The 27,909-nt window shown below is 38.4% G+C and overlaps 1 protein-coding gene across 8 annotated transcripts in view; it reads right to left on the bottom strand.

The window, feature by feature from the left end:
* Nfib (nuclear factor I/B) overlaps positions 1-27,909 on the bottom strand; it is a 411,316-nt gene that overhangs the window by 79,866 nt on the left and 303,541 nt on the right. For all 8 annotated transcript variants that reach the window (XM_013516302.1, XM_013516300.1, XM_013516299.1 and 5 more), the window contains exon 3: positions 11,421-11,474. In XM_013516302.1, the coding sequence (XP_013371756.1) occupies positions 11,421-11,474 (54 nt within the window). The remainder of the gene's footprint in view (positions 1-11,420; positions 11,475-27,909) is intronic.

A 27,909-nucleotide genomic window follows, 5' to 3' on the forward strand; every position in this document is an offset into this window, starting at 1 on the left:
ATAGTGTAAGGACTTCCCTACTCTTATCAAATTGGGAGAAGAGATATGTCTTCCATCTAAGGCTGGGTCAGAAATTCTAGTACTACAATTTTCAGTCAGACACCCCTGACAAAAGTCATCATCAGATCATGCTACACAGGATAGAGAACTCAGAAAAATTTCCCAAATTGTTCTGCCTGGGGTATCATCTACAGACAGGGCAGAGGATCGCTGTAACTCTCTCCTCAGCAGCATATGCTTTCCTTGGCCTATGTCAGGCTCTGAGAATGCAGATTATTTCACATACCGCGTGAACAGATTATACAGTCTACTACTGGTCTAATCTTCACTTTATGAATCTTGAGCATTGACAAGCATCGTCTCCAGCCTTAGATGTTAGGGTTTATCAAACGATGAAAATAATCTTTTCCTTCAGATGTCCAGAACTCACTAAGGGCACACATGTAAACAGGGATAGAAAAATTCGTTAAACACTACTACTGTAAAGCTGTCCTGGAGGGAGAGGGTCTGAAGTTCCGCTGAGGACTTGGCACGGGAGCTGAGGGGTTCTACAGAGAAACAGTATGAACAGAGATGTGGATGAAAAGCGCATGGCCCAGGCTAAGGCCAAACACGTGGTCTACGCGTCCGCTGAATGACACCAGGAAGGCCCATTACAGGCTGTGATGGTGAGGCTTAGCCTGGAGTGGGGACCTTCAAAATACAGAAGAGGGAAAATGAAATAATCACATACGCATAATACACAGAGCTCGCCGCAGACTTGTAATGGATGTATCAGAGGGATTAAGACCCAAGCAAAAATACCAGCTATAGAGATCAGAAAAGTTTTCGAATTACCCAGGTTGGCTAACTAAAGAGACATAGTATAAATATTTTTAAAAACAGAACCATGCATTCAAATTCAAGATGCATGTTCTCCTTTTTCAAAGAGTTTACCCATCTCACTTTAGTTGTAACCTGATCAGTGGTTTGAGCCTGCCGTCGCTCCCCTGCTCCGCTTCCTCCCTGTGTCCTCTCAGACGAAAGCGCACAGATAGGTCTCCCCTCCGATATCAGCGAATGTGCGGTAACACAATTCGTGTAGTTTCTACCTGGATATCAACTCTCCTAGCAGAATGCTGTAGTTTGTCTCAACAGAAATGATCATCTTCTACCCCTTACTTATATAGAAAATACCGTTCTGCTTAGAAAATAGTTCAATTTAGAAGATGACAATAGTTCAAAATACCATATTTTAAAACTGAAAATCCACTGTATTGGAAAAGCCACAAAACAAGCAGTGGTGCTAGCATCTTACAACTCATGATGTCCTGCTTTGTGTCGCTAACAAGGGCATGGGATTATGTTACTGACGAACAAATCTGGAAGTCAAACAGGCTTCCCGTCTTCTTTCTCCTGAGCACTACAACAACATGGATATGTGCAAAGTGCAGACTGCGGGGCAAGGGGAGAAATAGCTCTAATAGGACCAAAAATATAAAATATCTCAACCCAAAACAAGAGTTTGGCCCAAGTTCTATTCTGTAAAAGAAAAATGAAAAAGGTTAAGGTCCCTGGAGAGCAGCATATAAGTCAAAAAACCCAAGAAGATTTGAAAACTGAAACCTGTTAAATTATTCCATGGTCAAAGACACTATTAGGCCAAAGCTAAAAACACACAAAGTATCATGCAAAAGTACTTGCTAAAATTAGCTGGTATGGTGATACTATTTTATAGTTACAGAAAAAGGAAAAAATGAAGCTTTCATAAAAGATATCCCTAGTATCTTTAAATCACATTTTCAATCTTAGTAGGTGAAAAAATTGAAACTCAGGTAGCTACATTTTTTTTCATTCTTCGTATAATTTATTATTAAAGTATTGATCTTTCTTTCCAAAGATGATGCTCTAACATGCCAGCAGGGGCTCCTTGGTGCCTTCCTGCAGGACAACACATCCAGCAAATTTGACTTTTGCAGAGTTCAGTGATTTTTAACTAGCCTGGAGCAAGTCCACTATATCAGGGATCCAGGACAATTCTAGCTTTACAGCTGTGAGAAGCAAAGTGATCTGCACTACTGATTTGTAACAGTATGCTGCATAAGCAGCCCTTGAAAATGTGGAGAGAAAGTAAGTTTAAATTGAGAAGAAACTTTACATGCAGATGGTCACTGTAAAAGGAACATGAAGTACTTGGATAAAAGTACAACCACTAAAATATTTCCCAGAAGGATAGGTCCAGACAAAACCTTACTTAGAGGTATCTATGATTTTTCACACAGGGATTCTCACCCTCCCCGTGGGGAATCTTGACATTCAACAAAAAAAGAAAAACACTTTACAGCAACATCTTTTAAAAATTAACAAACTGAAACCTATTTATTTCACAGCCTCTTGGAAGTTTTCTGGACTAGGTGCAGTATAAATGAATTCAGTGCCTATATCAATACATTAAAATTTCATCCGGACTCTGTTACATTTTGGGACAACAGTTCAGATACCATGAGACTTTAAAATGCAGTTATAAAGTTTAAAAAAAAATCCCTTGAATAACTCTAGCCCATGAACTACCATAGTTCTTTCTGTCACAGTATTGTGAGGATATTGTTTGCTGTCTTTACACTACTGTTATTCTGAGACAGAATACCACATCACATCCTGATCTATACAAATGCGGAGCACTTGATGCTTGAGAAAATATGGGGTAGACGAAACGATGAGGGCTACTAAGCTCTAGCAACTGAATAATTAATGAATAATGAATAATGTCACTTTATCAGTGACACGGCCACCCCCTCAGGACCACGCAAGCTCATCCCGACTGAGGCAGGTGATACTTGAGATTCACCTTCCCATCTCACACTCTGCCCCTGCCCCTCCTCCATTAGGTAGCCAGTCCTATATCTACCCCAGGGAGGCCATATGGCACACACTGGTTTGCCAGGAGACTCAGGTTTGGTTTGGCTGAAGCCTCCCTACAGAAAGCCTTCTCTCCATAGCAGGTGGGGCTGTAAGCACATGCAAGCCAGCTACACACAAGACAAAAGTCTTCACCTTTTATCCAGACACAAGGCACCACAATAAATTGTACTGCTTGTCAAGGCAGGGAGAGGTAAAACAAAAAAATAAGTGCCAGTCCTGTCTTAAAACTACTGACTTGAATTTCAGACCCGTGCATAATTAATTTTAACCCATGATTTGCCAATAACAAATTGGGACCTTGTACAAGTCACTTAACCTCTTTGCCCTGTTTTTGTAAGAAAAGGGAAGAGGTTGATGTAGCAGTTATAAGCATTTACTTCTGATATTTCCTTGTATGTTTCTGAGAATATTTTATTTTTAAAAACCACTGGGTTACAGTAGTAAATTAATTACTGAATTCTTTTTATTTATTTAAGGACACATCTAGGAATCAAAGTCTACCCTACAAAGCAGTAAACATCATGGAAGCTGACTTGGCCAGCCCAGCCTGGAGAAGTCCAAAAGGATGCATGGAATAGTTTGAATACAAAAGGTGAACGAGACTGTAGTGTGGAGTCTACTCCCATGTTCCCAGCTCCTCTTTGGACATACTTCCCTAGACATCTCAGAAGTACCTCAAATTTAATATTTAACAGTTCCCAAATGAAATTCATTTTCTTTTCTGTCAGACTTGGCTTTTCCCTGCACAAGGTATCTTAGCACTACAAGACTCTAGCCAGACACCCTCCGTTAGCGTGGCCTAGGGTTTCTTTCTCAGGAACCATCTTTCTCACTTACCCTCAAATATTCCACTTTGAAGTGCTCCTGAATCCACACCTGCCTCTCAGTTTTGTTGCTGACATTTAGGACTAAACACTGTTTTTTGCATGAAATTGTACAAAACTGTCCCCTCATTCTTTTTCTTTCTCTGCTCCTATGTATGAACGTGCTTCAAGAAACATAGATCTGATTTTCTTAAAAGCACTGGATGGCTCATTACTCACACACTTGTATTCTGTGCCACAGTGTTAAACACTGCTCAACATCAGGAACTAAATTACCCTCCTTCGATGTGACATGCCCCGTCCTCTGGCAGGACACAAAGTGTTACTGCAAAGTTCTGAAGCAGGAAAGAGATCTGTCCCAAAGGTATACACTGGAGTGGGAACGAGGGGGTGTTTCCTTTAAAAACCGTAAGAGGCACTGAAAACACATAGAGTGTTAGAGACAAAAATCTCACTATGAAGAGGAAGGACATCTCTCTAGACAACTGAAAGACAAAAAGATTCCTGGATGACCAGAAGAGGCACTAAGCAAGAGAAAAGCCTTGGCCATGTCATGAAAGCAGAAGAGATTCGATGTTGGCTGAAGGAATTTGTCTGAAACACTGAAGTTGCTCGTAGGGATCAACAGAAAGGAGTGCCAAGAGGAGGGGTAGGAAGAGGGAAGTACAGAAAGTCTCAACTGGGACAAAATGTTGCTGGTTTCAGAAAGTAGGAAGAACAAGGAAAGGTAAAGTGAGAGAGGGCTTTATCCAACGCTAATGCGAGATCTCACAGGCAGCCTCGGAGGGGACTCTCTAAAGACACATTGTTATGTTCTTATGTCAACTTTGAAAATAATGTAAGGAAAAGTAATTCCATCTTTCCTTTAATACCAGAAGACTTGCAACAAAATTTACTATCTAAAACTACAATTCTATTCCATTATAAACCTGAAAACATTTGTTCCATTTTCATCCTTTATAAAATCTCTTAATGTTCTGTTCTGTTCCGTTCTGTTCCGTTCTGTTCCGTTCTGTTCTACGCCACTCCACACCACTCTACTCCACTGCATTCCATTCCACTCATCTCATTTTACACTTGCAACTCTGCTATATTATCTTAGGTCTTTAGAGAAATGTGGTGTAAAAATTCAACACATTTCTCTTTGGTTCCACATCGAATGATACTTTCTGCAGGAAGGTCTTCTCATCAGTGCAGCGGAAGGAAGAGTGCAATGATAAAGATCCTTTTAGCTGGGCATGGTGGTGCATACCTGTAGTCCCAGCACTCAGGAGGCTGAAGCAAGAGGAATGACAAGGGTTTGAGGTCAGTCTGGGCTACATAAGCTAGTTCAAGGCCAGCCTGCACTACACAGTGAGACCCTATCTCAAAACAAAGCAAAAACAATGAAAAACAAAAACAAAGATCCTTTAATAAAACACCTAAAATTTCCCACGTGTGCTCTCTGATTTGCTCAAAACTAGCACAGAGACAGTGGACTGTGCTGAGTTTCAGAGAAATTGGCTGACCCTCTTCTCCTTCTGGTCACTGTCATCATTGTAAAAGATGTAGCCTTGAATCAGGGACGAAGTGTCACTGCAAAGTTCACGCTCTTTTCATTCCAACATTGGCTACAATCACTGGAATCAACACTTCAAAACTCTGAACTCCCATGACACTTGAGTTGTAATACTAAGTAACACTTAATCTCTATCATGTAAATGGATACACGTGTTTTTATATACACACATAGGATATTGTATGTACTTAGTAAAAAAGGTTTAGGAACAGCAATATTTGTGTGTGATACACTTTTAAAAGCTCTTCCAAAACATCTGGGCTTCCAAAATACTCAGTGCCATGCACATAATAAATGCTTGTAAGTATCCTGCATGGGATGTATTCTGAGCCGCACTTTCTGACTTGTCCATGGCTGGTGGTGTGGAATAGTGTCTATCCCCCACGCCCCAAGGGCGAATGGCTGTCCCTGCTCCTTATTTCAAGCAGACTTAATCCAAACCTTCATCCCATGGAATGTGATGTTTAATTCTCAACTCAACAACCAGTGGGCAATTAGTATTATTTGCTGCATGACAAGGTAGGTGATTGAGGAAACAGGAAAAGATTTCCTTCTCTCAAGACCTTTAGGGTATTTTAAAATTGTTTTATTTTATTTTTCTCTAATTAAATATTATAAGCAATCAAACCAGATCCACAGTAGAGGCTGGGCATGTTGCCAACTGCTATGTAAACCAACCTTTGAAGAGGGGTTATCTATAAGTACCCAGAATGCAGCCTATAAACGTAAGTAGCTGAGAGGTATGCACTGTTCTGGCTTTTTGAGAGTAATTTGTGAACAAAACAACCCCCTCGTCTTCTCTTCCTTTACTCTAACTCCTGTCCTGAATTTGACCATTGAAGGACTTTATTGAATTGGATATCGCCAAACAAGAAGATAAAGAAGAAACAGTTTGTGAAACAAATGTTAAGAAAAAGTCCTTCAATTTTTCACTGGCACATAATTCATTCTTAAATTACTATGCTGTCAGGACTTAACCACTTTTAACCAATCCTTTCAATGTACTATTTACACTTTTATGAATAGAAAGCTTTTATACAGTTTGTTGGATATGGTCTAACATCAAAGTTTAAAATTACTTCTCAGCATTGTTACACAGTACATTTTCTCCCACTTAAAAAAATCTTGATTCTGGTAGATTAAATAAATGAGGGCATAATAAATAGACATAAACTTATTAATTAATGAGCAACTTGTATGTGATTTTAAAAGTCAGAGTAAATTTCCTTTTTTCTTTGATTTTGACCATGATCTTCTAAAATAAAACATGCCCTATAAGGGACTAGGCAAATTTATCTGACTGCATATGCAAATAGCAAAGAAAATTATCATTGCAGTACCTAGAAAGTATTAAGATTATCCCAAGTTCAAGGTTTGAAAAAATAAAGTGAAAAGTGAAGCAAATATGGGTTCAGTGGATGACTACTTCTGCAGATGTTGAGCTAGTTTTCTTAATCATTATTTAGTTAATTTTTATTAGTTGCATGACATACCTGTTGAGTATAACTTCAATATGTATAAAGTTGGGGATAGATCAATCTCAAAACATTTATAATTTAAGGAATTTAAGTCTAAGACAAGCATATTTCTATAGTTACTAGGTCCTCCCTGTTTAATCTGTTTAACTATTGACTCAGTTCTATCCTTGTTCCAGAGAGGATACAAGGTGGTTTATTTGAACTGCGCCCAATATATGGTCTTCATGGTTCCCAGAAGCTTTGCTGGATTACACGAAAATGTCAACACACAAAAACCACCCACACCCTACAAACCCTGCAAAAAAGAAGAGATGTTAAATCCATGTCATTCCAGGTCAGAAAGTTCTAGTTAATGAAACATGAAATATCACAAAAGCCTATTTTATAAAAAAATCTCTAAAAATTGCTCTAGGATTCAATATTTCTTTGTTACATTACGAGTCAAAAGAAACTTCCACCAAAACAACAGTCTTCCTGAGCCCCGAAGTGAGACAGCAGCCCGGATTTGACTAAGAGCCGCAAATTCGGTATCTCAGTTGCCTTGTTGACCCTAGATATTTCCTATTCTGGCATGAAGTAGGTAATCCAGTTTGGGAAAGCTAAAAGATCATAGCCCAAGGAATGCAGACACACATAATAATAAAAGCAAATTGAAGCTTCTTTCAAAAGATTATAATTCAAAAATCACAGATTTCTTAAAACTAGCAATATAGCTTTGAATTACTGGAAATAAAATTAGGTCTGAGTTAAAGACTAAATTCATAATGTGTCCTTGTTTAGTTCACCATAGTTCTTTACTATAGTTTGGGAGAGAACTCTTGTAGTTTTATTGCTTAGAAGGCACTGAACTCACTTGATATTCAGAAAGAAGTAACAATATAAATACAGAACTTCTGACTCCATCAGCAGCAAGAGAAATGTGCATCATTTACAGACTGAAGTGGCCTAGTGCTTTTGACCAAAATAACAATGTCAAGTCCTTGGACGCCATCTTAAAACCCATGACACCTGAGAAGTGTATTGTGCCCATCTCTGCCAGGTAACAAAGAATAAAAACAAAACATTAAGTCAGTAATAGTTTAAGGAAAGAGCACATAGATGATTTAAATGTATCTATAAATAACACATACCAAGAAACTACTTAGTTTTTCCAAAATAACAAATACCAAGTATGTCTCCTCCTCAAAATGTACTGTCTTTTTCTCTCTCAAACTGTGCTTAGATATGAACTGTAATGAGAAACCAAGTTTTTTTAAAAGGCCTGCCTGCAGACATCCGTGTCTAGTTTAAAATGCTGTAAGGTCACCCTTCAGAAACTCTGAATAAGCAAGGAGGTCGTCTCTCAGACAGGCAGCTAGGCCCGGTGCTGAGGAAAAGCCAAGGTCATCTCAGTCCACTGACAAACACATATAGGATGGCTGGACCCGGCTCTCCCTTCAAGGCAGCAGTGAGGAACAGACTTCAAAGAGCAAATACAGTATCTTCAAGAGGGCTTCAAGTTTTGCTATCTTTTCCCAAACTGTTGGGAAACAGACACAAGACTGGATGCTAGCGATGTTCAGCGGTCGCACACCTCCCAGTGGAGAACTATCACGGATAAGAAAGTGTGGGTAACCGAGGTGACCCTTTCCTGAAGGTTCGCTTCTTTCTGCCGTAACAACACAAGCAACAGCGTGAGTCCAGTCTCACTGCTTGATGCACTACATTAAATCTTCCCATAAAGGGGCTCTGCTTTCTTGAGACACTGACTCTCAACTCCGGAGACTTCATGTTTTAACCAAGACCAGAATAAAAAGAGGAAAAGAGTTTCCTAAAGATAAATCATGGTCCAAAATACCAAAGATGTTTATAAGAGAGATTTTAATAGTAAGTATAACTTATTCCAACTCACTATAAACAAAAACCTTAGCAAGTTCTGATCTTTGGCATTTAATTTTTTTTTAATTCTGTATTCTTAGTAGCCTGATTTATTTCAAGGTTTCACAGAACAGCCAGGGATATAGCTCAGCAGCACAAGCCCCTGCCTGGCAAGCGCAAGGTCCTCAGTTCGATTCTTAGTACCAAAAAAAAAAAAGACAAAAACAAAACAAAGGTTTCACAGAACAAACTCTCTCATTTAAAGAAAAAATCCTTAATAAGCTCTATGGTTAAGTCTACAATATGATAATTCACAAACCATGTTAAAATGATGGATTGCTTCTATATCAAAGAAAATTCCGATTATAACCCATTTCATTTTGACAATGGACTTTATTATATTCCATTTTACTTAGGTTTTAAGGCTAGCAACAAACATGCAATTTGTATATATACATTTTTTGACAAACCACAAAAGTATTTTACCTGTAACATTTCAGTTTGTTTTGATTTTGTTTGTTCATTTGCTTGTGTTAAGTGAGACATCTAGCTAAGTTACTGATGCTGGGCTGGAACTTGTGGACCTCCCTCATTAGCCTCCCAGAGCCCTGGGATTCCAGACATAAACCACCAGGTCCAGCTATATCTCACTTTCTAGATACAGACCTCAAAAAAGTTTAATTTTCAGTAAAACTTCAAGACAGCAAAAAATTAGAGGTGTCTACTGAGCTGTTTGCCATATTATATGAAAACAGGAAGACTAAGAGATGCTACATTAATGCTACATTTATCTAAAGCTTTTGAAAAACATTAAAAATGAAATTCTGACATTAAATAACTACATACACGTTATTTACCCAGCTCAAGTAAAGAACACTTTTAGGTGAACGTAATTCCTTCTGTACATGTTCAGAATTGCTTCTCAACAATCACTGCTTTATTAATTTCAATCAAGCTGTCATTCAAATGCTAAGAACGCAGCCTTTGTGTAGCCTGACTTATAACACTTATCAACTCTTTTTCTACCAAAGGGTTTTTCTTTTTTATACCATTCTTTGCAAGATGACTAAGGAGGCTTTTTTAAAAAATGTTTGGATACAATTCCCTTTAAAGCTAAGAGACATTTTGGAAAAGTAAGTGAAATAAATAAATCTAATCTGCACAAAAATAAAAATTATACTTAACACTCTTCAGATTTTTTGTTTGTTTTGCTCTTAGTTTAAAACAATATCAGATTTGTGGGTAAATGAAAATCAACTTGTTATATATTTTAAAAATATATTTAATTAGAGCTTTTTATCTTTGAAGTACATAGCACTTTTATCAAACAATATGAATAAAATAGTACTTGCAAAAAAGATAATTTTTCTTTTTTAATTTATGAAGTTTATTGGTACATGTTAGGTATACACAATGATCACATTCATCATAGGGAATTTGTACCTGTCCATGATATACCTTGATCCTTTTTTTTCCCCATTCCCCTACCTTCCCTTCACTCCCTCTTCCCCTCCTTATTTACAAAAGCTTTTTTTCCTCTTGTCTCATCATTTTTTTTCCTTTTTCCTTTCTATCTTTAGGGTTAGGGTTTGGTAAGGTAAAAGGTAATCTTTAGGTAACCTTTAGGGTTAGGGTTAACTAAGGTAAAAATAAAGGACAAAATGCAGGCAAGACTCAGAAAAAAAAATAAATTCTTTTTGCATTTCATACTTTCATTTGTATATGTACTTGTACTTTCTAATATTTTTACAAGAAATTATTGTTTTAATATATTTTCATAAAATTTTGAGGCTGTTCAGGTATTTTGACTTCATAGTAGTTGATCATTCTGACAAGAAAGAGCAAACACTTCAATACCTAAAATTAAGTCACCTGAGGAAATCTATGTTTATGGCTTTTTGTAGACTTTTGTGGTTTATTTTCATTGAAATAACAGATGAGATTATATGGTGAGGTGGAGGGTATGTTTGGCTACTTTGGGTTTTGTTTATTTTTGATTTTCTTTACCTTCTTCTTAGAATACATTTTTTAATCAGAGTCACAGATACAATTAAAACTCTTGTAATGAAACATTAGAAATCCTTTCTTGCACTATTTTTATATTATTTTCTCATGTGAAAAAACAAGCACTGCTTATAAATCAAAAGCAAAAAGCTATACGTTCGCATTCTGGAGCAACAAGACCATGAAGACAGCCAAGCTATAAAAGCCCGTGTTCAGATCTGGAACAACTTCTGAAAACAAACAGGTTCTCTGGCATACTTTGAACTGGAGAAAAATCCTACTTTCATTATTTTCTGAATCTAAGGACCCAATAAAAACCTTATGGAATAAAAATTCTTGCAAAAAATTCTCCAGTGAAAACATAGCCAACTACCAGCTCTCCTCCTCTTTTAAATAATGAGATTTGATAAACTATAGTAAAAGTATGGAGATTTTTACTTTCTCTTGTGAGTTTGGAAAAAAAAGATTAAAAGGCTTTTTTTTTTTTTTTTTTTTTTTTTTTTGGCTTTTCAAACACCAATGACTTTTAGTCCCTCAAAGATACACAACTAAAATATATGCATATTCAAGTTCAAAGAAATACCAACAGAAATTAAAACATTGGTGATTAGGCAAGTGACGCCAATGTAGAAGTATTTGCCACTGTGAAGGGCCTAAACACAATCACATCTTGTCCCAATCATACCTGCCTGCCAGAACAAAATAGGCACCTGACCAATTATGGGGTGTTTATCTATACAGTGGTACCTTTGTTCTCCAACAATGTCAGACTGCAAGCGTCCTGGAACACATATTTACCTGGAGGATTCTTGGCAGGATCATTGTGGCTTGGACTTCCTGATTGTCCAGAATCTATAAAGAAATCACAGAAAATGTTTTCTTTTTAATTTGTTTTGAAAGAATTTCACAATCTTCAGAAGGACTCTAAAAAAAATTTTTTTAAAGGTACAACAATGAGGTTGAGTGTTTAAACAAAGCATATTTTCCCAAACCTTTTGATAGGAACATTTTATTCATCAAACTAAGTGAGCATCTATACATATTTCTACATCAAATGGAGATAAAAAAGTATTGATCTATAATATTCTTGAGATAGAGCAAGAACTTTTTGAAACAAAAGATCTGGCTACAGAACCACTAAAGACAGCTTGAAGGTTAGGCAGATATCAAGGTCAGGCAGTAGAAATATGAAATAAAGCATACACATTCCCTTAAAAATCCAATCTGAGGATAATTAAAACATGCTTTTTAAAACCTGGAAATATGTTTATATTCAAGTAGCAAAATACACATAAAGGAGAGCCTGTTTTTCCAGGATTTCACACACATGTACACATATCCACTCCAATAATCCCCCAAACTACTGGATCCCGGCCCAGATTTGTCTACATCCCATAATAGCAATTGATTTGCAAACACCAGGAACAGAATAAATTACTAGGTAGAAACCAACGTGACTTTGTGGAGAGCAAATTGTTGGATCAATTTAATTTCCATCTGTGATAGACCTCAAGACTTCTCAGATAAGGGGGAAGAGATCGATGTAGTGTATATGAATTTCTTATCCACATTCTTCCTCATTAATGCTACAGGAAAAGAAAAAGTGTGTGATACACAACTGTTAGACAACATGCCTTTTCTGACTAATCTGAGGCTGATGTGTTTTGCTCACTCCTCTGCCTCCACGTGCCCTCTGCATTTATCTGTGTCACTCGTGCCATGTTATTATACACTTACTTGCAGGTTGCTTTGTAATCTTCTTTTATTGGTTCTAGCATTTAAATTTTGTCTCCCCAACTAAATTACATGCTCTTAGGCAGAGGCAGAGATTCTGTCTACTTCTTTTGTGTCTTCCTCATTGTGTTCTTCCTGGCTGTGAACGCACTAGGCTTGCAGTAAATACCGGAGGAAAGGATGGCTCCTCAGCTTGCCTAGGAAAGGCAATTATGAACTTGATGGTGAATTTCAATAAAACGTGATAGGTGGGGCAGCAATAACGGTTCTGTCACGGACAACTGTCTACTGGCAAGTGTCTTCCCTCCAACCTGGTCATCACACTTCAGCCCAGAAAGGAACTGAGTCTTGGTTACCCAGAAACATCAGACGCTGCACTTTCATCAGGGTTATTCTATTCTCCCAGGTAAGTGATTAACATACTGCAACTACTGGTTCTACTATTAAATGCAAGAATATCCTGTTAATTTCTTTCTATATAAAACTCAGTTATTTATTTCTGCCCTTTGCCTCATGCCTATTAGCTTAGATTTAACAGTGAGAGTGCAGAAAAACAGAATTTTATTCCCATCCCATTTCCTGTCGTTTTTCTTTTTGGTCTAGAACAGTTTTTGTGAAACCTTCAAGAACGTATTTCGTGATTTCCACACTGTCCTCCAGCTTGTTCTCAATTTCTCAAAATGGAAGTAAAGAAACTGGGCAGGATTACTCCTGCAGTCTGCACTCTGTCTAGAGTGCCCTGCTGACGGTCCCAGAGCTCTGAGCGCTCTAAAATCTTCACTCTTATCACCCATGAATTGTTATATGTCTTTTTCTGGAATCGAGGCGAGACTCAGCAACTTATAACTCGGGAGCATAATCTTTCTCTTTCTACAGTCCTATCAAAGAGTCTAACATTGGCCACTTTCCAAGCCTAGAATATGCGAGTTACATGAAAATGATAAATTATATTATTTTGCTTACAGCTCAGCTTTTTCTGCTTTGAGTCCTCTGACAAATGTCTTCCAGCGTTTGTACTATATTGCAATTTAGTTCTAACATGTTGCGGGAATTCCTACTTATGCATGATGTAGCCACTGACCAGCTCCTCCCCAGATTTTACATTTCACTCTAAAGCTACCTCTGCTCTAAAGCTCTCTGGACAAAAGTCTAGATATATCTAGACACAGCAAGAGGCGGGTTAAGTTGTTTTCAGTAGGCACACTGCAGAGGTAGCCTCATGTCCAGGCTGTAAACTGCATGTGAGTCTTATCGTGTTTGATTGCATCACCTACAGAATGGCACCATGTAACTCTTTCCCAACCATCTGTTGCTGAAGTTTGGGTCCAGTGGAAGAAAGAATAAAGTCTCTTTCATCCCTAAGAAAGTATTCAGTTAGCATGATGGCATCTCCTCTTGAAAAATTCTATTCTTTTAAATTTTTTTTTTTTGCTCAAAAATTACTTTTTCTTCCCATTTTCAACAACCGCAGACCAACTTTTTCAGTTGAAAAAATGTATTTAAAAAGCCACATTTGAGAGAAGGCCGAAGTGAATTTCAAGTCTGAATCACATATTTGCACTTCGTGATAATTATGCTTTCTAAGATGGGCACCCAGTGACACGTCATTTTTCATATTCCTAAGCCTGTCTCCTCCCACAAAGCAAAAGAGCGCATACCGTGTTCCCAAAACACAGAGGGGGCCCCCATAGTGGGAGAGCAACAGAAAGTTTACTTTTCCAACTCTAAATTCAAACACTATAATTTGCTCCTAACTCTTATGTCACCTTATGTTGGACACTGAACTCTAACTGCTGGAAGAGGAGGTGACCAGGGAGTCACAGTTGGCAGAAAAACTAGAAATGAACTATTATTGTGGTTGACTTCAGAGGGGGAATTATTCAGACCACATCTAAAACCCTTGCAATTCACCAGCTAGGTCAAATTACTTTATACTCAAAGGTTTTCTTTAACCACTCCATCTCTTTCACCCAGTCTCCCTCCCTACCGTGTGTGTGTGTGTGTGTGTGTGTGTGTGATATGTTACAGTGAATCATGGCTTTGTCTCGGACTAATCATGTGATCTCATATGAAATTACTTAACTCTCAGAGTCCTGCATCTTGATCTTGAAAACTACAATAAAACTATGTGCCTCATAGAATCTCAGTGAAGATTATATCACCTCAAGCATCAAGCCCTGGTTCAGACACCTCCTATCAGATCAAAAAACAAAAGACACTAATAAACACAGAGCCTCATTAAAAAATGATTTATACTTATAATGGGCTACTCTCAGGAAGAAAGCAAGAAAGGAGGCCTAACTACATTCTACCCAGCCCAGTGAAGTATCTCCACGGTCCAGGCCCATCTGAAAATCCCTACGTGAACGCCAAAGGGAGGCGGGCACTGCTGTTTCTCGGCGCTCGGAGCTTCTCTTCTCCAAGGCAGTGGAGACCTGCTGTTCATGAAAACCACCTTCCTGCAGGCTGGAGACTTTGAGAAACAGGTCTGGAGAGAACGGGGCTATGAGCTGCGCAGCACACTGGCTCTCGCATCTGGGCCAACTTTGATGCTGTAAGAGGGGTAATGGGTCTCGAAGGCTGTTGCCCAAACCGTCCTCCCTTACTCCGTCCGCTGCTCACTGTCTCTTCCTTAGTCTCTAGATTTCTCGGTTGGCCTCCTTCAGATGTCACTGGACATAATGGTGAACTCGAAAATAATTTGTATTATATACCCACGAAAATCTCATTCATATCCTTCATTCTCTCTGCCTCTGCCTCTGTCTGTCTGTCTGTCTGTCTCTCTGTCTCCCTCCTCCCCTCCCTTCAGGACCTTTGTTTTGTTCAGCCTGGCCTTGACCTCCCAAGGTCCAGCACGCCTCCTGCCTAAGCCTCCCGAGCAGCTAAGGCTGCAGGCGCAGGCCAGTGCACCCCCGTCTCTTTATTTTGCACCCGTGTGAATGTCAGCACGTATTTATCGTGGGGGGTAATGAATGCTGGGATCTCCACATCACTACACTTCTAAGTCAGTCAGTTCCTCTTCTCCAGGAAAGGGACAAGGCTCACAGCCCACATAGCCCTTTCAACATTTCTCAGTCATTTTGCTTGTTCCTTTTCTAAAACAGCCAGCCTTCTATGGGTCTTCAATATCTCAACTTGAGCTTAGGACCTCCCGCATCTCCCTATGACCCAATCGTAGGGGAAACCTTGGAATATGGAGGCGACCTGGATGGCCTGTCTAGCGTCATAGGCAGCTCCCTGTCTGAGCCACCTGCTCTGGCCCACTGCTTCTGGAGTGATGATGCAATCTCAAAGCAATGAAAAGCCAAACTGATCTTGCAGCGGATTAAATGTTTCTGAGAACCTTATCTTTCCCTCACTTCCCTCCTATTTCCCACCATTTACCAATAAAATCAAAGCATTTTTCATAACTTTCAACATCTTTTATCTATTCTAAATCAGAAATTCTTATTATTACCATTACAATATGTACACTAATCAACGTGCTAAACAGAGGCTGACTGTAACTCTAATTTAGTTTCGGAGCTCTTTGCTAAACAAAGGAAATTCTAATGTTCTGTGGATAACCTGGTAGAAGTCCAATAAAATGTTTGTTAAATATACATGCTAATTAAAAAATTATGGTCTGTAAAATGTTTGTTACTGAGCAATAACTTTCTGGAGTGAATAAATGGTGGCTGTCCAAGATGGGTAGATTATCATTGGAGAAAGATCTTTGGAAAGTCATCAATATAAACTTAAAATTAAATAAAAATCAATAAGATTTATGGAACACCTTCTAGACCCAACTGCTGGGTAATGCTTGGAACACAATAGGCACTCAATGCTTAGTAGTTTCTTATCATAACTTTTATGATACTTATATACATATAAATATATTGTTTACATTAATCTATTATACATGTATTATATATTATGGATACATAAAATATGCCTTCAAGAAGTACAGAAATAACCTAAAGGGATAGAAATGTGCAAATTACAAAACAATTGGGGCAGGAAAAACAGGGAAAGGTTAATCAATGAGCACTAAAGTAAAGTTAGACAGGAGTAAGACATCCGGTGTGTTACTGCAATAGATTACCGTAGATAATGGTAATGTACTGTGTATTTCAAAAGCTGGAAGAATTTTGAATGGTTTTACTATAAAGAAAAGATCAATGTCAGTGGAGATAGATATTTTTAACCTGACTTAAACATTATAAAACACATTCACGTGTTGGAATAGTACACGTGTACAGTTTTTGCTTTAATGTATTGGGTTTTTTTTTTAGTTTTTAAAAATTAATTTACAATTCTTCTTAGGAAGGGTGGGTGAGGTCATGTCACAAAGGACATCAGATGAAGGTGGCCCCAGGTATCGGGTCCTGAAAAATATCCTAATCTCACAACCTTTCCTACTCGTATTTCACCTTGTTACCAAGGCAATCTTGACAAAACACCATAATGATTAAACTAAATCCCTGCTAAACCCCTTACATGTATTTCAAATACCTACAGAAAAAACTGCAAATGTTTTAGTGTGCCAGTCAAGGAAACTTGACCTGGCTGTACCAACACCTGGGCTTCTGATGCTGCACTTGATGCCTCGGTCATTGCACATGGTGTCCTCCTGTATACCCCTGAGGTCCTCCACGTGGACACCATTTTTGTGACTGAACAATACGACAGGAGAGGTACTGCCTTACTTCCTTTGTATCCCTAAGTTTTAGGGTAATGCCTGGCACATGTGGTTAAGTCAACTGACCAAAAAACAAATGATCTGTAAGTTACAGGAGTGCAGAATAAAAGAAAGACAAGCCGGGCATGGTGGCACATACCTGTAACCCCAGCACTTGGAAGGCTGAGGCAGGAGGATCACTGTGAGTCCAAGACCAGCCTGGGCTACAAAGTGAGCTCAAGGCCAGCCTGAACTGTGCAGCGAGACCCTGCCTCAAAAAGCCAAAAAAAGAAAAGAAAGACGAAGTGTGGCACTCTGCAAAAAACAAAAATTAGAAGCAAAACAGAATGCTTTTGTAGCAAGCAATTGGGACAGATGCACAATTGGAAGGGCTAAGTCTCCCAAGCTACTGTTAGGCTCAGTTCTGCTCCCCAATTCTAGCTCAGTTCCCCCGGAAACAGAAAGGGAGAGTGACGGTGAACTAGTTTGGACTAGGAATTGGGTTTTGGGCCTCTACTCCAAAACAAAGAGATGTCTAGTAGGCGTCCAAGAAGTAGGTCCCTAAGTCTCAAGTAGGGGGTCACCAAGAACACTGTCTTTCTACTTTTAGAAGAAGCTTATTTCAAAAGTACACTTCATGTTCTGACACTATGACTTGAGTATTGACAAGAAAATCAAATCTGAGATGCATGATTTAAATTTACAGTCACTTTTGTGCAAAGAAAAAACTGAACAAAGTAAACTGTCAGGGCCCTTCCGGCTCTAAAATTATAAGATTCTCTAACAATATAGCTTTTATATCAAGGAATATTAGAAGAGTAAATGAAACCCAAACTGTAACCTGTTAGCCTACAGATAGCCTCTTGCTAGAACTAAAATTAGTCATCATGTGATAAAGGGCCCCTTTGTCATATTCTTTTGCCTTAAGCAGGTAAAGAAATAGCCCATTGTCAGCTAAAGAATATTATGAGATTTTTTTTAAGGGCATAGAACAGTCTCTTTCTTTCTCCTTACAACCTTAATTATCAACATAATAAAATAATACATTTCTGCAAATTAGACATATAGCATTCCAGAAACACTTAAAGTTCAGATGCAAAAAGTGAAAACTTGAAGGAAGGGGTACAACTCCATATATTTATACTAGGGGAACAAAAAAGATATAAACATTTACATTTTTAAAGATGATGGGGAGAGACGACTTCTCCTGGTCAAAGTCTGTTCCTCCCCTCCCCTCCCCCAGCCCTCGGCCATAGCCCTGGCAGCTTAGTGTCTGCCGTGACTGATTTCCCCGGGACTTATGGTGAGTTAGCTTTACATAATCGCAATTCCGGTTACAGGTCTTGTCATTTGTTTTCTCTCTAGCACAGTTAAAACACTATTTCAGTTTTAATAAAAGTGTGTCTCTATCAACTGGGGTGACATAAGAGTATAGTTTTACAATATTTTACTCTCTCTCTACTAAATGTTTATTAAAATAACAAAAGAGACATGGGGAAAGTTTGTGCATGCCTGCCTGCCTCCCACAAGCATGTCAGTGTTGGGGGAATGTTCCCCTCCCTCCCCTTTTCCTCTTTGCTTCTGGTTCTCCGTCTCTGCTCAGTAATGCATTGCTATTTGAGTTCACTTCATTGCGAAGTTTACTGAACAATCCGTACGCAGGACGTGTTAACTCTATTATTTTGTTGATGAAGTCCTTGATATGTTTTTACTGAATTTGTACCCACTCCCCTAAACTCAATTCTAAACAAGGGAAATCCAGCCTCTTTGAATACTTTTAGAAGACCCAAAGTGATATTTGGGGAATGTGGCTTCATGTATATTTTTAATCATGCCTTTTCATGCCTACTACTTTACCTCACATACCTTCGGTTTCCCCTAACAGTCAACAATGATTTTAAACACATGATTGGGCAAGACTCAGTTTTTCTCAAGTTAGTTGTTATGTTGAGTTCTTACACATAAAGTAACTGAATTAACTACATACAGAATAAGAGAATGGGTATATAATGTATTCTGTATCTTATTCCTACACTTTTCACTAGTCCTCTTACCCAAAATTTTTTTAAGAGCCACTGTTTTGCTCAACACTGAGATTAGGTTCAAAAATCATATCCAAGCATTAAAATAAGGATTTATCTGCACTCAAGACTAAAATTTTTCCACAGGGAGTTAATTGAGAAACAGAAACCGCTGAGATTCAAAGGAAAAAATATGACAGGAGTATATGAGGGCAAATCTAACATGCTCACTGCAAGGGACTGCTGACCAGAGCAAACAGGAATAACCTGCACCAGAAATGCTCCCCAGCTGACATCTGACTAGGGAGCTGCAGTACTGCATTAAGGAGCACCAAACCCCGGCCAAAGAAGGCTAGCATAATTGCATCTGACCTTCCTGCCCTAAGATCGAGTCCAGTGACTGCCTACTCACCCAGGGATTGAGTGAGCCAAAGGTCACATCCAAGATGACCCATACTTCTTGCTACAGAATGTGAAGACACCATACTGGTCACTGTCAAGATCGCTAACTTTCTACAGCGTGTTTTCAATTAAGGAAATAAAATGTGGTAATTAAATCAAGATTGCATAATATGTTTTTGATTTGTAATTTTATTTAAATTAATTAACTTACTCAATGCTTCAGTTTTTAAACCGGCCTAGTTAGAGAATGAGTCCCTGGGAGCAAATCCAGTTTTCTATCTTTAAAAACAAGACAAAGCAATCTGGCATACTTAAAAAAAAGTAAATGCACCGGCAGGATACAAACACAGAGGCAATGGTGTTAATGTAGAGAAGGGAGGAGTTTTATGGCATGATTTTCACTTAAAAAAAATAGTTCTCACACTAGAGAGAAATAAACTCAAGGATTATTTATTCAAAACATTTCTTTTCCAATTTTATGAAGATTGCATGTTTGTTGGAAGCAAAACATTTCCAGCTGTATTTGAAGTTGCTGAAGAGAGCTGTAAGATTTATAATCTTTCATAACTGCTGCCCATATCTCATAATAGTAGATGAACAGGCCACTGCGTACTTTCAGGAACAATTTGCCACATGAAAATAATGAAGGCCGTTCCAAAACCTGGCCAGATCCGGTAGAAAAAGATGAGATGATTGTTCTGCCTTTTCCATCTGGGAGACATTTTGGATTTCAACTATACAGTGCAATACACCCTCCCACCGAGCCCAAGAAACCTGCATTTTACGGCAAAGAGAACACTGGTGTAGGAAGAATCTGAAAATAAAAACTAGAATGTCATGAGACTCAACATAATAATGGAGGAAAACTGAAAAACCAAGGCAGAATTTCAGCGTAAGCCAAATGCAGTGTCTGATCTTAAGGGAAAAGCATGTAAAAATAAGTGCTGTTTTCCCTCCAAAGTCCTCAACAGCGTTTGTGGTAGGGCCTCTAAAGCCCGCCCCTCCTACACTGCTGTCCGCATGTGGCCCTTCTTCTGTCCTGACAGGTACCTTTCAAAGCTTAACGTAATATACATCTAGGTTTAAATTAGGCACAAGACTTCCTAATATTTCGCAGGTGCTCTTCTTCTCAGGAAGCAGGGTATGTTCTCTGCAAACTGAGCGGAAAATCTGAACTCCTGGGTTCCATTCAGCACCTGTATTCCTCACCTCAGCAAACCATTTCTGGCCTGAATTGATTTACTTTTCCTTGCCTGAATTAATTTTCTTCTTGCCCAGTTATTTAAAACTGGAGAACAAAAAGGTAAGGCTTTAGTCTTAATCATTTCCAAAGGGATTAGAAGTAAGAGTGGGAAAAAAAATTCATACGACAGTGAAAATACATACAAGTATTTGTGAAAAAAGGCTACAATTGTTTTCAATGTACAGTAAGTTTCCATTGCTACTACCCTACTTTAAAAAAATCCACACTTTGTTAATTTTCCTCTGTTTTAACTCTAAAATGCCCTCTGCAAACACGGATGGCACAGGTAATGAAAGGAATGGGTTAGTGTCCAACTCTCCTGCTACGTTTTAAAATCCACAGGCCCAAGGTTCATGTAACTTCTTACGCACTGCCTAGCATAATACATGGCACAGAGTAGATGCTCAATCAACATGCGTTGAATGAATAACCACTATTTTACAGTGAACAAAGGGTGGCTCATAGCACTTAAAACAATTTTTATCCCTCAAATTACAAAGTTTCAGGGATGATAATTGTAATTTTGGATTATTTGGTTATCTGCACATACTCTAATTTTTAAGTCTCTGCAACCTTTCTATTAATACAAATGTGGCAACAGATTTAACGAATGACCAAAAAGTCACATTCTTATCTTTTCAATGTTTCTTGTTATCATAGACATGTGTTCCAAAAATGAATATTTGTTACTGGAATATAGACTCTCCTTTAAGTTAACTAAAATGGTATCTTGCCAAATCATTAAAATGTTCATGTTTAAATCATTATACAATCCTAGAGAACATAAATTAGAATTTTTACATCCTATATTAGTTATATGTAATTAATAACCAGTCCTTGCTTTCTTATTTAATTATGGTTTTTATGTCATTGATGATATATAGTCATGTAAAATAATGTATATATTTAATTCAAAGGTGAATGACAATATAGTAAAATGACAAACAGCACTTTTTCTACTGAGGCAAAGTAGATTTGTATGTCAGATACTCATCAGTGCTTCTGTTGATAAAATACCTATATCGTAACATTGGAGGAAAAAATCAGAGCAGTCACTTGATGAAGCGGGAAGTTTGCTGAAGAGGCAGATAACGGTATTAAATGTCCCAATATTTCCTTGATAAGTGGTTCAAAGAACTTCTGTCCCCATGTTTTCAGGGCAAAAGCTCATTTACCAGGAATAAAACTACTGAATAATGCATCACTGCACTAGCATTTTAGAAAAGGGATAAAATGAGGAAACAAAATAAGGAGATAGTAACTTCCTTTCGCAAACTGAAACTGTGCATAAAAGCAATGTAACATAATTTTACTGACAAAATTTTTAAAAAAGCTAACCGACATGATTTTTCCTTCAATTTTTAGGGGAAGGTAGAGATTATTCTACTCACTAAAAGGAATAATATGTGAATAAACTCTAAGTTTATAACCTGACATGCATAAAGATTTATTATAATTAAATATCTTTTAATAGTCCTTTTAAGAAAATATAGATAATTCTAACCAAGAAAAAGAAAGGCCCTTTCCTAGAAGTCCACCATGGAACCCACTACTCCATAATACGGTTTTTGGAAAATGAGGAAAAGATAATGAAAGAATGCCCACGTACTGTGCCTATTTTAAAGAAAAACCAAGAGTACAAAGATGCAGAGAGAGCTGGGCAACACGTGCTCAGAACTCCTCCCACTCCATCATGTTGTTCATTTTATCTTTAATAGAGATTCAAATCAAATCCTTATGATTCAAAAATCTCTAGGCTAAATCTAAAAAGTATGAAAAAGAACAAGTTTCTGCATAATGTCCCATCCATATGTCTTAACCCTGAATGGTATCAAACCTATGTAATCTTATACACCAAATGCCTTCCAGATGTGACAAAATTTTAACCCAGACCAACTTCAAGCCTTTTACTCCAGACTCACCTCCCATGCTCATAAAGATTATTTTCAGTGCACATAACATTACATATGGCTAATGTTCAATTTTTCCAAATTGATTATTATGCTGCTTTTTCAAAACTGACATTACCTTCCTATCAAAAAACCAAGCTATATGGCAAACCCAAACTCCAACCAAATCATGAAAGAACCAAGAAACCACAGCATTATTTCCATGTTGCAGACAGTGCTTGAGGAACACCAGCAGTTCAACTATTCCTTGTCCACTTCTGGGACCTCCAAAAGATAGAACAGGGGGAGGCAAGACTGTCCGTAATTCTTTGTCAGAATTAGTTGTCATAGGAACAAGCTCAGCCTGCCACCTGTCTGTTTTGGCATTGAAGACTGGTTATTAGGAGAGAAAATCAAATTCCTTTAATATTTAAATCATCAAAAGCTGAAAATTAACCGACAAGATCATTCATGGAGAACTTAAAATGGATGAAATAGTCATGCTAGGATATATAGTCATAAGCTACATTTTCAGGTGGAACAAAACGAACCGCAACAAAGATAGTAAGAAAAGCTGGCGTGCTGAGACCTGGGGTGGTCACATGCAGAATTAATCTCATCCTCAAACTAACCTGTTCACTCTTCCTTTCTCCGAACACGGAAAGGATCACAGGACAGTAACTTGTCCTCAGACACCTTCCTCACTCACTCTTTCCTGCAAACTGCCTCTCCCAGCTCTGTCAACAACGGACCTCTGGCGAGGTCCAAGTAACGAGAGATAAGGACAGGCGTGCGGAAAGCCAGAGGCCAGGAAAAAAGGTGAAGGGGAGATGTTTCCTCCCATTTCCCTGCTTTGACAGGTTTTCCTTTTGTGATTCTAGTTTCAAATGGACAGCTTCCTTCCTTTGTGGTCCCCACTCCTGCAAGACAACCCCAGCTCAAAGGTTCCGGGAACTCAGGTCCTCCGCTCCACTTGCGGCGCGGCCTCCTGTGGATGCGTCTGGCCTTGCAGTTCCCCTAGCATCACTGTAACTGGTGTGGACCACGAAATTCCTTCTACTCGGCTAACTTCACAAGAGTTCTGTTTTTCCTGATTCTGAAGAATACATGTGTTTTTAGAAGACTGACAGACTCGCTACCCTAAAATAAATGTCAGGGAACAGAGTTAAACAATATCAGATAAAATAGAACACCTCCTGCGTTTATAAATTCCAAGTATTTGTTATCACTCTCATGAAAAAGGTCATGCAGCATTGTCACTGTTCAGTCCTAAATATGAACTCTTACCTCCCAAAGCCTTTTATAATATATGATATTGATACATAAAGATAATAGTTTAAATTTTTTTTTGAAAATCAACCAGATTTTCAATGTCAAGCTCAAAATATAGACTTCAGGAGCTCTTCTGATAATTCCAACCACCCACCAAAGTGAGTTTCTCCTTTTGCCACTTAATAATCTCTCTATCCAACTTTTAAAAAGTTGCATCTAAGCGAGTCTCTCTTTGCATTTACGGGTTATCGCTACACCCACAGATGCACACTCCTGGACTGCAGCAACTATGATTTGGCTATTTTTATAGAACTCTGTGCATATACTCATATCTCATAGCACAAACAATGTTGAAATGCCTATCAGTTGCCTGAACAGCCAAGTCATGTGGAGCTACCCAAGAAGCTGTTTTAAATATACACCACTATGTATCAACGATACATACTTGGAAAGAGAAACAATTTCAACATCACTTTGTTTTCTCTAGGAAATAGTTTATAAGACCTCACTTGACACCTAAAATTTTCACATAAAAAAAAAAAGAGAGAAGGCTGGAGATATAGCTCAGTGGCATAAGCACCTGCCTGGCAAGCACAAGGTCGTGTGTTCGATCCCTGGTACCGCAAAAAAAAAAAAAAAAAAAAAATCAAAGAGAATAGGCAACAGTATTTTCTTCTACCAGAATTATACAATCTATGATGCTTTACTAGAATACAAATAAAAGGTAACAAAAATATTTGAGTTTGTATTAATCTGCAAATATATGAGCTCACAGTAACAAAACCTTACAATCACAAATTCAAACAGTACCAATATTCTTGATATTTTAAACCTGTGCTAGATAACCACCCCACTGGAAGAAAGTGACATAACCAAGACATACAGCACCCATTTACCCATTGCCAACTTTTCCTCCTAAACCTCAAACAGGACGACACTGACGTCTGACATCACCCTTGGATGCCAACAATGCCCTGTGTTCCCGTGTCCCTATACTCCCTCGCTCTAACTTGTTCTGACTTCCCACCCCTGCACATTTCATTTTTCTCTCTCATTTTAGGTACCATCATCCTAGCTTGTGATAGTCACCACTAAATATCATACAGATATTTTATCAATGGAAAATCAGTTTATTAAATCTTAGAAGCATAACTTCTGAAATCTGTGATAATCATCTTGTGTCCAATAAGGCAAATTTTGTAAATTTAATTCAATAAATATTAACTGAAATGACATTAAAATCCATAGGAATTATGCTGAGACCACAAGATGGAAACTGCCCATGACTTTTTCTGCTAAGAGGGAATAAGGCACAGCAAACCTAATACCAGGTAGAAATATGAATATAAATCTTAACTGGATTTTTATTATACACATCATATTCAAAACTTAAACTCGCATTGTAAGTTACGGTAACAAAAGTCAATAAGAAGGAATAAAAAAATTACCCCAATTTCTTCGGTACAGTTGATTTAAGGGCCATGTCATAGGGATCTATAACTCAGTTTGAGCCAAAATAAAACAAGTGAGACTGAATTGTTGGCATTAGACTAAGCAACTAATTGAAATCATGACAGATGTAACTGGCTCAGAAAAAGGTTTAAAGAGGAACCATCTTAGGAACAGGTTGATATAGCAAAGAAGAGCTCACCTCCACCTTCAGACAATGTATTTGAAGATTTTGTTGAAAGTCAATGAAATCTCCACCTACTTACACAAAGCACAGTTCATATGAAAGAAGGGGAGGGGAGTTCTATCACCTTTATACCCTCCTCCTTTCTCTCCCTCGCTCCCCTCTTGCTTGCTCTTGGAAAAGTTGAATATTAGGCTTTCCCAGTGTGCTACTCTGACCTAGACAAGACATCGCATTCTCCTAGGCCTACTCACATCTGGGCATGTTGGGTAAGAGTAACAGTTGCGGTCCCAGAGAAGGGTAAGTGGGTTCTCTCTGCCCACTGGACCAAAACCATGAATTTACTGCATAAGACACATCAACTGCTGAAAGAGAAAAAGGAATTTTTGCTACAACTGACCAAGGCCAAATTTAAACCAGTGAAGATGGCAAAGTTTGACTTTATGGCTTCCGTCACCAACCTACAAAGCTCTCCTTGCCTGAAACTATCACAGACTCTTACCCTCATAAGATACTCTTGAGAAATGATGCTTGTCCCTCTTTTAATCCTGGCAATGGTGGCACATACCTGTAATCCCACAACTCAAGTGACTGAGGCTGGAGGTTTGCCACACGTTCAAGTCCAGCCCGAGCTATATGGTGAGTGAGGATAGCCTGGAAAGACCTTGTCTCAGAAACAAAAGGGAGGGAGGGAGGCAGAGAGAGAGAGAAAGAGAGAGAGAGAGAGAAAGCGGGAGAAAGAGAGAGAGAAAGAGGGAAGCAGAGAAAGAAAAAGAAGAAAAGAGAAAAGAAAAGAAAAAAAAGAAAAGAAATGATGCTTGTCCTTTTTCAACTTGGTGACAAACTACTTCATGGCAAACTCTTAACCCTCAAATGCTCTATCTAATGAAGTAAAATTTGGACAGAAGTTAACTTTGCCAGGATTTGAAAGTCTAAAGTACCAGTGAGAAAGTTTTACCCGCTTCTGCTTCATTTTCATTTCCAGGGCTTGTTGAGTCAACAGAGATATAAATGCCTGCCATGAGGTCAGGGCTCCAGATCCAACATGAATACAAAACCTCATTCACCCCAATCTGGAGCCCAAAGGCCAGTCCTCCTTCTCCTGACAGACTCCATTCAAAGTGGTCAGTGGGCTTTTACAGTGAAGCACCGCTCGGCTTTCTTTCACTGAGCGTGGACCTGTGGTGGTGTTATGGATGGGTCTGCCACATCCTGAAAACCAAAACAGGACAGCCAACTCAAAAAGTGGAAGAGGACTCTTGTGAGGGCATTTGGAACTAAAGGCGGTGGGGGGCTTAAGAAAATATTTTTTTAATTTCCTTCGCAAGATAAATGAATAATAGTAAATGAGTAACAGAAAGTTCTCCACAAATACCATCTGGCAATTATAGAAAACACTATCTAATATAATCAATCCAGTCACCTGGTAGAGCAAGCATGTATCCCCTCAGTCTGTCTGCAGGACTAACACTGCTCCTGAATGATAAGTGTTTTCTTTGTATGATATGTTACAAACATGTTCACATGGGTTGAACTTTTATCTTCTGTTCACCTGTTTACCTGGGTTAGTTTTCAGCTGAACATTCATTAAGTATTAAAGCACAAGGGGTACAATGATGGGGATGGTCTCAAAGCTATCACCCCTCCCAAAAGACACATGGGGGAGGAAGGTCTAGTGATAAGTGGAAGGCAGCTTCATTTATGTGGAATAAAGTGACGAAAGGTGAATTCTCTAGAACTTGGATAATTAAAGAGAGTGTTTTTTTTTTTTTTTTAATTCTCTTTTCCCCATGAGAAAACAAGGTCTGATAAAATTGGAGGCACTTCTATCTACTTTATGGAAAGGAATTCCTGTCCCAAGGAGGAAATGCTGGTACTCCCAACCTTCCGTGGACATCAGACACTTAAGGGGACAACAGTCCCACACTAAAACAATGCCACCCTTGCCTACAAAACAAACAGTAATTAAGAACATCACTTGTGTCTACTCCCCAGAGAATGTGTTCTCCAAGGCTCTTTGAAACCTAGTTGGAAGATTAGTGGCAATTTTCCTCCCAATTGCCCTATCCCCCGCCACAACTGGCCCCAAGTTCATTATGTTTATTCTCAGAACTATGGAGTCTACAGATAACACAATAAAAAATAATAATTATCAGACCACTTGGATAAGTTTTTTGTTTGCAGTTTGAGCAGAATAATCTTGGCTTCTTCGTATGCTCAAAAATTGTTGGCACCCTCAAGAATTTTTCTTTTTAATTCAGCATTATAAATACAACTTTCTATTAGTTCTTCATTAATGATGAAGACAGCTGGCAGTTTAGGTCCCAGCCAATCAAGAATGTATAGAATCCATTTCATATACATTGAACAACTAGATAATGATGATAAGGCTCTTTCTCACCTTCCATTTTTACTAGCTACTAAAGAGAGTAA

The sequence above is a fragment of the Chinchilla lanigera genome, unplaced genomic scaffold (genome assembly GCF_000276665.1).
Source record: "Chinchilla lanigera isolate Chin_1 unplaced genomic scaffold, ChiLan1.0 scaffold00033, whole genome shotgun sequence".
NCBI lineage: Eukaryota > Metazoa > Chordata > Mammalia > Rodentia > Chinchillidae > Chinchilla > Chinchilla lanigera.